This window comes from Ambystoma mexicanum, chromosome 5p (assembly GCF_040938575.1).
Source record: "Ambystoma mexicanum isolate Mex_15411 chromosome 5p, UKY_AmexF1_1, whole genome shotgun sequence".
Classification (NCBI taxonomy): Eukaryota; Metazoa; Chordata; class Amphibia; order Caudata; family Ambystomatidae; genus Ambystoma; species Ambystoma mexicanum.
The window spans coordinates 1,018,997,646-1,019,011,035 of record NC_090930.1 but is presented as its reverse complement, the minus strand read 5'-3'; the positions used below and the strand labels follow the sequence as shown (position 1 = coordinate 1,019,011,035).

The window sequence follows — 13,390 nt, the reverse complement described above, 5'->3', positions numbered from 1 at the left end:
TGTTGTTGCCTTACCGCCACATTTGTAATGAGGCCCAATGTGCTTAATTTCAGATCACACAAGTTTTCCTTTTTATTCAGTTACAAGCTTGTGGGTGATTTAAGTTGCTTTTCCTTAGGTGGGTGTACTCGGTCTAGGCGCAGTTGTCGGAACACAGGGTCCAAGTCAGGTAACCGACATACCTTACTGGATTCTTCTTCAAAGGCACGTTGCCACTGTTTCAGCTTCACAGTGGCATTTGACATATTCCCATTTCACATCCTCTCAATGCTTTATCTCTGCTTGTTTTGCCACTGTTCACTTGTTACACTTTAACATATTCTCCTGGCTTTTGCCACTGCTTATTCTATCAAGTTACATAGTTCTTTATGTTCTTATAGAGCTTGCCAATGCTTGTTCTCTATACAGTTCCTTTTTATCAGGGATTTGCAGAAAATCGTTTTCAATCATATCCGTATTCAAAACGCTTCCTTTCATTCAAACCAGTGACTTTGTAAAAACCAACAAATTCCCAGCATACTTTCCTGCTGGGAACTTATACACTTGTTCACCGGCTTAGTCTCAAGTTCAAATATTATAGTTCTCGCTGGCCCTCTCTTGGCCTGCAAAAAAGCTTCCTTAAATGCACACATTCATTTAATTCACCCAGGGATTTTGATAGGCTCCGGGTTAGCATTTCTTTCATCTCTTTTGCAGTTCGGTATTCACAAAACCTCTTGCTCGGTTTTCTTAGCCGTTTCATGTCATTGTGATTATTAAAAGCATTCACTAATTTTACTGCGTTCAAACTTGACTGGCATTCATATCGGCCAAATGGTCTCTCGCTCACTCGCGAGTGACCCAACCTGCAGCAACCACACAGTCTACACCTCAGTGTTCCGGAGTTACTCAGGCTTCTCGTACCCAATGGGTACGCTGTCTCCAGGTGCTCTTCTCCACACCGGGAGGCTCAGTGTGGCTGCCCCTTCTCCCGACTCTGTGTGCCTCTTCTCCAGGGTCTTTGCTGCCACGGCTTTATGGAGAGGGAGTCTCTTTGACTCTGGAAGGTATGCAGCAAGCTCTGCTACCAGAGACACCTTGAATGCTCCCACCACAATCAGCTTCTACTGCAATGCAGCTCATAAGCTCTAGGGACACACGTCTCTCTGGCTTCGTGTCTAGCTTCTCCCGCAAGCATTCCACAGATGATTCTATTGCCCTCACCTGAGCGGGCCATTTATAATGTCCCCTTGGCTTCAGAGGTATGCAATCGTCATTCATTACATAACGACCTTGGTACTCGGCCTCCCTCTTCCTCGTCCCACTACCAGAGTGGTGTCTGTGTGTGTATGAGTCAATAAAGAGAGGATGAATGGCTCTGGTTTGTCCCTTCCGCATCCTAGTATCTGACTGGTGTTTACTGGGAGATGATTTACTGAAAAAATAGGGAAGATACTTGTAATTAACCTACAAAGACCTGGGGAAAATTTGACCCATCACAAAAGGGATGTGGGGGATACCATGTCTCACCCAAGGGTGCCTCATCCCCACTCTCAAAGTCTTCTCCCCCCAGGAGACCCTCTCATGCATATTCGTCCCCAGGGTCAGGATCCAATAGCAACAGGCTTTCCCGGTCCACCTGGGAGGAGGATGTATTGGGGGAAAAAGTGAGGATGCCTGCTTATTCGTCACAATTGTCAGATTGTCCAAGCGCTGGATGGTAATTGGGGCAGCACGCAACAGAGGGGTAATGTTAGTTGAAGCTGGCTGAACCAAAGATCATCTGCAATTAAAACTGTGAAATATAAATTGAAAAAGCCACAAAATATGTATGCATGTTCATTTTTGCAACCGTAAGTCCACAGTTTCTTTGAATTTCCCTGAAGGACTGCTGCCTTCAATCAGAAAGTATTTTGAAAATGTGTAGCTGAAATCCATCATTGAATCCCAAAGAAAGACTATGAATTTGAGAGCAACACGTTTTTTTAATGTATTGTTGGAATTGCAAACCATCCATGCTTGCACACAAGCATCGATATGTTTGTGTATGTTTGAGGGATGTGACTCCTAGCTTGTAGACTTGATCAAATGAACCCTTAACATGCTAATTAAGCTCCAGTTACTTCTAGATTATAATTAAATTATTAATTAAAATAGTGTGTCTAGGTAACTAGGCTTGTCGTTTGAAAAAAAATGTTTTTAGTATTAAAGCCTCTGCAGATTTTTAGGATTGAAGCTTACTTGTATGGTTTGCTTGTACAAACGACACATTTCATTGTCCAAATTACTACAAAAATACGGTTTAATTGCTCTCTGTATTAAAGTGAGGCCTATTTGACAACTAGTGGAAGAATGCATTGCTGAAAGTGGAAATCATGTACTGTTGGATCCCACCAGCGGTGGGCGGTGAGAAGGTTGATTGTTCCTACCCCCTCCCATAAAAATATTTGCCTCTTAGCAGATTGATCACAAGCACCTGCAAAATAAATAACTCAGGAGAGCAGTGTTTTCTGTAATGTTGCTGGCAAAATATAAAAGGTGCCCACCTTTTAAACCTGAGAAGCTGTACTTTATTTCCTGCAGAGTACAACTCTAATGAGCAACTTCACAGGCATTGTGATTGAACTGTTTAAAATAGTCCTGAACACACTCCCTGGGACTAGGGTTTGGGGTTTTTCCAGATCTGAGATTCCCGATCAGGGAAAATCCAGCCGTATTCCAGGACTGGAGGAAAGCACTTATCGCTGTAATATTGACAGAATCCTGCAAGCCGCTTTGCCCACTTTTGCATTGACAGAAGAGCCAGCACAAAATGTGGGAGTGAGTGTGTGGTGGTCCCGGGGAAAGGAAACGTGGGAAGGAGGCAGAGGGCTACTGGAGCAAGTGTTGGACACCCTCTCAAAACCGAAAGTGCAGCTAAGTACTGACTTTATTATAACAAATAGCCAGTAGTCAACCTCCATCTTGTTTCCTCTCTCCCCAACAGCTCACTACAACCCTCCCTCACTCCCCTGCACTCCACATTACAATTCTGCTCCTACCCCTTCCAAAGAACACTGGCAACATATTTAAACACAACACACCCTCCTCCCACCAAATCTTACAGAAATAAATTTAAAAAAGTTTCTCTAAATTGACACCCAATTACTGGAATGCAAAAATACAAAACAAATAGAACAAAGAATTTGCTAAAAACAAGCAAAAATATTTGGCGTATATTTGAAAACATTCAAGCGCGTACAATATTATCATAATTCATGCAAACTTATCTCATCACGAAATCCTTTAACCATACATGAGGTATTCTCAACTTCCTTCTCACTCCACTCATTCCACCCTCTTCTCCACGGTCAGTACTCTCACCAACTTCCAAATGACTGTTCTCACTATCACTCCTAGTAACGCTTGACTCATGGTACTCCCTCCTTTCATCCACATCCGACCAATATTTGTACCCCATCTCTTTTCTCTGTATGCCCTCACGAACACCATCCCAACTCCATTTACTCAACCTGTCCACATTCCATATCGAGCCATCGTCAACCCTCATAGCATTCACGAACACCTCTGTTATCTTCGTGGGATCTGAAAATTAGAACCTCCCTTACGCGTTGCCACACCTCTCTTGATCCTCACCCAATCTCCCAGCAGGAGACCTAACTTCTCATTTCTCCCAGTTTCCTGTTGTCTGCCCCCTTTTTTTCTGAACTCCTGAATCCATTAACCCATGCTGTATTCAACATAGTATTGGATTCTCTCCCTCTCATAATCTTGAAAGTGATATATTGGTGTTGTGTTTAAATAACTTCCTGATGCTCCACAAGTTCTCCGCAATATCTTCATCTACTGCCAAATTATTGCTGATGGCTGCTCTATTGTCTCAACCAAAGCCCTGTTATATCTTTCTACTAAACCATTAGTCTGTGGTTGATAATTTGCTGAAAACATTCACACAATTCCTATTTTTTGAGCATACTTTCGCATTTCTTCACTTCTATATTGTACTCCATTGGCACTGATAATCTTCTTCGGGTAACCCTCCCTCTGAAAAACTTGCTCCAAAAATGTTATGACCTCACTGGTACACACATTTCGCACAAACTTTGCTTCAACCCACCTAGAGCAATAATCAACCATTAGAAATAAGAAACTTTCCTTCTGATTTCAACATGCTGTAATGCCCTACAATGTCAATACCTATTTGCTTCTAGCTCGCATCGGGGCGTTGAATCTGTCTGACCTTGTTTTTTTTTTATTTTGCAACTCTTGTCAGAATGTTGATGTGGACAACAGTTCCTCACAAACCGTTCCCCTCTTATGTCCATGCCTGGGTATCAAAATCTTCCTCACAACATTTGCTCAGTTCTCGTAGATCTAGGGTGCCCTTGGTGCGCCATCTCCAATAACTCATCCCTCAGATTCTTGGAAGGTATTAGCTTCCCTCCCTTGACCAATAGATTGTCCCCCGCAGAGCATTCTCCTTTAACTTCCCAGAATGGCGCAAACACCATACTTCGCTGGCCACCCGCCAACAGTGTACTTCATGACACTCTGGAAAAGCTCATCATATGTCAACTCCTTCTTCCATCTTTCTCTTGTTATAGTATCCAAAACAACATCCACTACATCCTCCTCATTATTCTCTGCAATTTCTTCCATCTTTATTGGCAATCTTGAAAGAAAATCTACCACTCTGTTCTTCACTGCCAGAAGATACCTGATCTCATAGTCGAAATCCTGCCACGTGATGCTCATTCTGGCTAACCTTAGGGTTGCTTTACATATCTGTTTCACTGTCAACAGTTCTACTAATGGAATGCGACCATTTGAATCCTAAACCTCTTACCCCATAAATACTTACAAACATAATTGACACCCCACACGCATGCCAACAACTCTCTCTCAATTACAGAGTATCTTGTTCAATGTCAGTGACTGCCCTAGATGCATGACATGTGGCTTCTCATTAGCATTTGCAAATTGTGATATAACTGCCGCTAGACCAACGCTGCTAGCATCTACAATGATCTTTGTTTCTTTTCCAGTTTTAAATCCTCCCAAATCCATTGCTCCACAAATGCCTCCTTTAATGAGGTTCATCGTCGCCACGCATTCTTCGCTCCAAACAAAGTTGCTCTCTTTCTTCAACAAATTCCTCATAGGGTCTGTCAAACTTGCTAAATTCTTCACAAAGTTATTACAATATTTGGCCAGAACCAAAAATGACCTCAATTCATCCTTGTCCATGGGATCTAGTGCATTTCCTCTAGCCTCCATCGGGTCTGTATCCTTTGCCACTCACTAAATACCTTAAGTACTTAACTTCCTTTCTTCTACAGTTACATGTGCTCCTTTCAACTTTCAACCGTTTCGCTTGCAATCTGTTCAAAAGTATCCTCAGCCTGCAATCATGCTCCTCCTTTCCCTTTCCATAAATTATAAGATCATCTTGACACACCATAGTTCCCTTAAAACCCTTCAGGATTGATGTCACCACCTTCTGGAACACTGTGCTGCAGATGCCAGTCCAAACCGCATTCTCCAATAGCGATACATTCCAAACAGTGTTATGAACGCTGTCAAATCCCTGCAATCATCGGTCAATTTTATCTGATGATAAGCACTCGAAAGGTCCAATGTTGTAAATAAATCCCACTGCTTGTATGCAATCCAGCATCTCAGATATTATGGGTAAAGGTAGCCTGTCAATCTGTATATTTTTTTTTATCTCCCAGGTCTATGCAAATTGTTAATTTTCCATTCTTTATTGCCACCACTATGGGGCTTACCCATCAGGATAAATCAATCTTCTCAATAACTCTTTCTTTCTACAAACTTCCGAATCCTTCATCAACTTTGTTTAGCAATGTGAATGGAATGGGTCCCGCCTTCTCAAAGACAACTGGTACCTCAACCGGTTTCAATGTAATCTTGTGGGAGTAGCCCTTAAGCAAACCTAACTCTGGGTGGAATACTTCAGCAAAGTCTTCACTCTAAACTGTGCCAGATGGGTCACAAATGTCTTCCGAGTTCCTGGCACATAGGACAAGTTCAGTCTTGCAAGGATATGACTTTAATCTTAAAGCTGCTTGGTCTTTCCATCCCAACACACTTACCCCTTTTTAGCAACATACATCATCACTTCCACCATCCTGCCTCATCCAACCAATTATATCACTCCACGATCCTTCAAATCCTTCGGGATTCTTAATGTCAGGCTCATGAAACTTTATTCTGAGTCCTCTACTCTTCAAATCTTCCCATTTATTCTTCGTAATGATTGTGTACGGTGAACAACTGTCTACCATTAGCTTCAATTTCCAATTTTCAACTACTATTTTACAACTTAGGCAGTTTAGAGTCTGACTGCAATGTTTTCCCTCCAATTCCTATTGCACTACCACTGCACGTTCATCCCCTGAGTCTGACTCCTCTTGTACCATCGACACTCTTTTCTTATTTCTACAGATTATAGCAAAATGTACTTGTACTCCCTCTCAAAGAAGACCAAAAGCGAAAGTCCAGGTAACTACTGGCTTTATTATAACAAATAGCCAGCGGTCAACCTCCATCTTGTTTTTCACACTTTTCATTCTTTCTTCTTTCTTTATTTTTTTCTGTGCTTTCACTTTCCGTTCCTTTAATTTTATTTCCCATCTCTATTTCCTCTTTCCTTTTTAAAGCTATAGGTTAAGTTTTTGATAATAGTGTGGTATAACTCATTATTTAGGTACTATGCACTAACATTTATGTGATACAATTTAGAGCTTTGGTAAAGGTTGTATATAATAAAGCAGGAAAGCTAGTAATTAAGTTTTAATGTTTATTACCTATGTCTTGACACTTATAATAGCTATGTTAAATAGTTTGTTTTGTAGTTTTATGCTCTTTGCCCAAAATAATCTAATGTTGACTGCTGGCTAATAACATAGCATTACTTACCTGGTAGGGGGTGGGCTTTGCCAGTAACAGCCTGTTAGCCCGAGCCATGCTGGGCCCAAGCAATGGAAGAGCTCCTGCAAGGCCTTAGGGCTATTACTGGCCAAGCACGCACCCGTAAACCAGATGCATAATGCTGTTAGCACCGCAAGCTTCCTCTGAGGTGCTGATATATATATTTTTTAAAGGTAATCAGGGGCACGGCTAGAGTGAAAACCTGTTTCTCTTTAATAAATAAAGGTGGCCCCCACAGAACGTAGAAAAGGACATAAGCCCCTTTTCTTTGTTGATAGCATCCACTGGAGTGGCTGGTAAGTAGGGGAATGGGGCGGGGCACTGAGGTGGAACTCGAGCGGCTAGTAAATAGGAGAACCGGGGAGGAGGAGTGAGGGCATGGCGGATGGCGCGGGCGGACAAAGGCGGGAAGCAGGGTCGGGTCATGGGTGATAAAAATGGTTCTATGTCCCTTTGCTGAAATTATTTTATTTGCAGTCATTTTTACTGACAAAATTACTATGAAAAAACTCATACGTTTTTTTATTTTTTTTATTTTGAGGGTGTGCCCCCTCCTTGCTGCCTTTTTTCCTATGCTATTACCCCAACACCTACCACCTCCCCACCCTCCCCCTATATATTTCGATTATATATTTTCATAGTAATTTTGTCTGCAAAAATGACTGCGAAAAAACATCATGTCGGAAAACAAATGTGATACCAATAAAAATGGCAACACAGAGAGAGTGGCATAGGAGGCTGCAGTGGAACGAGGGCTTATACCATCGGTGCAAGCGTGATTTCCCAGAATCGTGATTGGCAGGCGCCACTCCTCAGGTGCTAATACCTATTAGAAAAATAATGTGAACGCTATTTGTTTTATTCGTATTTATATAGCGCACAACAGCCCAAGGACATTGTGGCACTTGTTACAGTACAAAGCTTAGTTACTTAGTTACATGATCATTAGCAATATATGTACAGGTTGCAATATAGTTACATAGTCATTAGCAGTATATATACAGGTTACAATATGTTATATTACATTTGTGTTATATTACAATATACATGGCAGAAGTGGAAGAGGAAGTCCTCCACTTGCTAGTTGAGGAGAGTGGCCTTGAGGTTGTTGCGGAAGACAGAGATGGAAGTTTCGGCTCTAAGGGTGGCAGGGAGTAAGTTCCAGAGTTTCGGTGCAATATAGGAGAAGCCTAGACCTCCCGCTGTGGCTCTCTTTATGCGTGGTATGTTTAGCTGGTTGGTGTACTGAGCTCTGGTGGGGCGAGTGGATGTGGTCCTTGCTTTGCTACTTCCAGTTGTACTCTCCATATTTGTGATTCACCAACTAACATTGTAGTTTTGACTAAGGTGAGTTATTGGTAAATGGTCCATGCCAGTAGAAGTTGATTTTATGGACATGACATGAGCACATTTGGTTTGGATATGGATGAGAAAAATCGAGGTGTTATGTAATTGATGGTTGGGAGTGGTTGCCAAGTAATGGATTATAAGGGCAATTTTACAGATGTTGTGGTCTTTCATTGAGAACAGAGAAAGGAGTGTGTTGCACCTGCCAGCTGAGCCTATAACTCAGCAGGCTGTGATGTGAGGGCTGGAGAAGTCCTTGAATATAGTGGACAGGTCATGGGAGAGGTTGGAGGACGTTTGGAATGTGTTGGTTACAGATCAAAAAAGGACTATCCATGTGCTGCTACAAGCAGAGTTAATTAAAACAATAATCAGACCATGCAAAAAAAGAATTCTGCACTATGTTCAGATATTTTGATTGGCTTAGCTAGTCAGGAACAAGAATTCAAATCAGATTCTGGGCACTATTAGACAGTATTTGCTCAGAGGTCTCTCCCCTGCCAAGGCTTATGCAAGTGTAAGGCTCCTAGGAACTCTTCCTGTCCTCCCCTCCATCCCGCTTTGACGGACATCAGTGTTACCTGACACCACACCTCCGGGCCTGGCCTCATCCCCCACACTTCCTAATTTCTTCTGCATGTGACAGCCCACCTCACGCCGTCACTTGCCAAGCAGACGCGGCATCCAACAGCGCGTCCATGTTTTATGGCCACACCGAGTGGTGTGGACTCCGCTCTTGGTCCCGCCTTGCCCCTTCCTTTTTTCAGGTAGATGCTGAAAGCCTTGGCACCCAAGGAGGTGGACTTCCCAGGCATTTGGCGCCTGAAGCCCTCCTTAATTCCATGCATCACTCAGTAAGTAAAGCCAGGCTTCTGAGTATCTAATGCCTAGGAATTCCACTCCCCCAGGGTGCTAAGGTTACAGTGTTATGAAAACTATGTATACATTGAACGGTCGTCTTCAGCTGCCACATCGTGATAATCAGGGTGTCGGACATAATCATACTGTTTGAGTAGCATATCACAGTCAGGAGGATACAGTATTTCTGTGAAAACTATAAAAGAAATGTCTTTCATCGAATGGAAATATGGTTACATGTAAAGACTTGTCTATTTAATTTTTTTAGGGTGAAAGAGGAGAAGCAGGAACTCCAGGAAACTCAGGCATGAGGGTAAACATATTTGCATGTATTAACTCAATACCCAGGTGTATAGATTATTTGCAATGATACTTTAAATAACTATTAGCCTTCACACTGTATTTTCTTTCAAATATTCTACAGGGAGAAGAAGGCCCTAGGGGAGCAAAAGGGGAGGTAGGTTATAACATTTTTATCTTATGCATTTTATTTCTACCAGGTGCAGAGGCATCGGGGTGGCATTTCCACAAGGTAAGGTGTAAAGCTCAAAAGGGCCTTCTCCTTGTATGATCAGAAAGCAACATTACTCCCTCGTCCGTCTTCCTTGTCACAGTCCTTACTCTATGAGGTGAGTCCTTTCCTGGGAGACAGGCATTTCACAAGCCCCATAAAATTATTTTTTGCTCTTCCCATTCTTTTAAACTCCTCTCCTAAGCCAGGTCTAAAAGGACCTCTGACTCACCAAGACTTTCTATTTGATCACCAAACCGTTTAAATCCACAATGGATCTTGTGAGCGAGGTATGCCAAAGACTTTGACAAGGAAGAGCTGGATTCGGAGTGGTGAAGATTATCAGTAGGTAATCTAATATTTAAAAAATACAAAATAAACTAACAGTTTCACTCTGAAAGCTTTACTGACAACTCTTAAAGCCATGACGCAAAATTAGAGTCAGTCGTATATGTGAAAGTAGCTACTCAAATAGATGTTCCTGTTTAGCTAATCCCACTGTCTCCATTGCTGCCAAACGTGACATTTACATCACCCAAACTTCGATGCACAGTTTCCTAATTAACTGCCAATTTCCTAATGTGATTATTTTTGCACACTGATAGAGCCTTCTGTTGTGCATATAGTTTGTTCATTTTAAAACGTGCACGTAAATGGTCTTGTGAGTTAAACGTGAAGACCATTAATGGGCTTTTGTTGCAATTTCTGACCTAGGGATTAGACCCATCCGCTCTAGTATTTTGTTGCACTAAGCCGCAAGATGTGTCATGACTACGCAGAAAAACTGGCCCTTTTTTTACCTGATGGGCAAGAAGAAAGATGCAGTACCCCTGAATGCACAACGCTGAATAAATATTGAGAATCCTTCAACAGAAAAAGACTATTCTCATATCAGATCTTCCTCACCAAATAACAATTAGTTTATAATTAAGGGTCCCAGTTTCATGGAATTTATTTTTTGGCATTTCCATTTGTATCTATACATATTTAGCGCTCAGTGGAGGATGGTAGCCAATCAGGTGGCTTGGAATGTGGTCTTGAACTGACGGTATAAGCTGACTTCCATTTCAGCTCCTATACGACTCTGTCGTTGCCGCCAATTTATTTTGTCCCTGAGCCAGTAGTACTCTCCCCACTTTCTCCATCCACTCACAACTGTATTACCTCAAGCCCCCACCCACCAAGTTCCCATATTTGCTGATTTCCGGAGCCCAATCTCCATTACCCCCTTCTCATACTCCTCTCCTTACCAGCCACTCCGTACCTTTGCCTCTCACTCTGGCCACCATCAACATAGAAACAGACGTACGCTCTGTCATACGTTTTATGGCAGTTATCTTGCTTGGCTTTTTTAAAGGTTATCGGGCTGGCACTTCCTATTGCCTTAAAAATATATCATCATCATTAGAAGCTTTAGTTTGGCAATATACCATAAAAGCATTACAGAAACAAGGAAAATAATTATGTTACTTATTTCCACAAGAAGAAATCCGTCACAAAATCAGGCAGCAGTACATTGCTAACGAGACAATATCCACAACAAGCTCACTAGTATATACATAAATATTCAAAATACATTGCCACTAAAGGTAAATCAATAAAATAACACTATTTGTGATTGTACATCAATTCAAATTGTAATATAGGAAACAAAATACCTTTGGTAGCCATTTAAAAAATGTTCTTCTCCTACACTAGGCACTGGTTAAATAACGTGTAACAGCCAACACCATTGACCGACATGTCAAAGTCTTACAAAAGCCCACTGCTTCTATAAGGGTTGTGATCTGACTGCGTCTGATCAAGGAAATCAGTCATTTGCTCCTGAGATCCATCAAATATGGGCAGGAAAATAAAAAGTGGGACTCATCCTCATTGCAATGATTTATCATGGGACATAACTTTTTAGCATCCGATGCCCAAGAATGGGCAAAAGCGTTCAAGGGTAAACTTTCCCACTGTCAGTTCCAAATGGAGATTTCTTGCCATCACGGAAACAAGCCAATCAAGATAATTTTCATAACCCAAGAATAATTTTACACCAGAATACTTGGTTAGTAGTGACTTGTCGCTTGCTCGATTCAGGACATCTGTCGCAGCCAAGTTCCAGTAAGTATGTTCCACTGGGTTAAAAGGCCTTCTGGTTCCATGAAGGGCCCATTGAAGTGTTGGTCAGGATACACTTCTTGTGTTCAGACCATGGCCTTATTTTTACATTGTTAGCTATTAGTGCATCAGGCATTGGAGCCTTTATAAGGGCTCCAGTCAGGAATGGCCAACAATGTAATCCAGAAAAGTGTTGGTTTTAATTAGGCAACATGATTAATTAGCCTCTCTCTGTCCACGCTCCATTTTCACTGCTCGAATCAGGGAACCCCACGCTAGGCCCAACTAGATTTTGTAAAATGTATTTTTAGTAACATTCATTTGGTTAATCTGCTTTTGTCCCCATGCGTTGGCACCATAGAGAACTGCATTTTGGGCCTGAGCCTTACAAATCTATATTGTTGGGACTACCATATATTTTGAAAACATTAAGGTAGTGGCAGTCCGTGTCTTCATTATCAACTTGCTTTTTAGAAATTTGTGAACTTCAATTCCCCTCTTTATTAAGACAAACGCCAAAGTAATCAAAATTATCAACATGTTTCATCTCAATACCATTCAATTCCAAGTATATATTGGCTAATCTCTTCATAATGCATTTCTTGGTAGCATTAATTACAAGGTCTTTGATGTTAAATAGATTTATAAGTATGTTAAAGGCTTTTTTTAGACTCATAAGCGTGGTGGATAAGAGGACGGCATCATCTGCGAACAAAAAGTATGCTATGTTTCCCATATCTATTGTAGGAGCATCGATTGCCTGAAGAAGCTGATGGTTTGTGATGTAAATAATAAACAGCGAAAATAACCAAGGGGCTAGGACGCATCCTTGGCATAGGCCCTTGATTACTGGAAAAATCCCCAGTTCTCTCACCTTCCTGCCATCATCTCACTGTTGCAGCATTGTTTATATAAAGAGACTTGATGGGTTTATGCAATTGGATATTAACTCCTAAGGATACTATTAACCCCCCTAGCAGTTCGAAAGCTGGCTTGAGATAAATAAAAATTAAATATAGTGGTCGTCCTTCTGTTTCACATATTCGAGCAAAATCAGGGCAACCCTAAAAATCTGATCAACTGTCCCTGTTCATTTACAGAATCCAGCATAAACATGACTCAATATATTATTTTCAACTGCCCATTTAACTAGCCGAGTCTCCAAGACCTTTGCATATATCTTTCCTACACTGTCTAGTAGGGAAGGTGTGTAGTAGGGAAATGGGGCGATGGTTGAATGTATCGTTAAAATCACCTTTTTTAAAAATTGGCACTATCTTCGGATTGTGGTTAGAAACCTGTGACGGAAATGTTCGAGGGAGAAAATAACCTTCAGTCTTTTCTCCCCTGAACATTTGCAACTTGGCCCCCACCCACATGTCCAATTCGACAAGTCTACAGCAATACAATCAATGTGATTAAATGTATTGCCCAATGTTTACTCATGAGTAGCCAGAACACCCCTGCACTTGACCATTACAGGCTCTCATGCCCGTTTTGGCAAGTACAGACTCCAATAGTGTGGCATGCTTATGTAGATGCCTGAAAGGGTTGGTGTACAACACCAGGATTCCCCATGCTTCAACAGTATCACCTAATATTCCATTTAATAAGCTAGTGGATTCATATTGGACA

General features: G+C 41.6%; 1 protein-coding gene across 1 annotated transcript in view; it reads left to right on the top strand.

Moving 5' to 3' along the window:
* LOC138480617 (collagen alpha-1(XXI) chain-like) overlaps positions 1 to 13,390 on the top strand; it is a 703,399-nt gene that overhangs the window by 587,819 nt on the left and 102,190 nt on the right. Inside the window, exons 24-25 of the mRNA XM_069612315.1 lie at positions 9,407 to 9,451; positions 9,563 to 9,595. Coding sequence (XP_069468416.1) covers positions 9,407 to 9,451; positions 9,563 to 9,595 — 78 coding nt within the window. The remainder of the gene's footprint in view (positions 1 to 9,406; positions 9,452 to 9,562; positions 9,596 to 13,390) is intronic.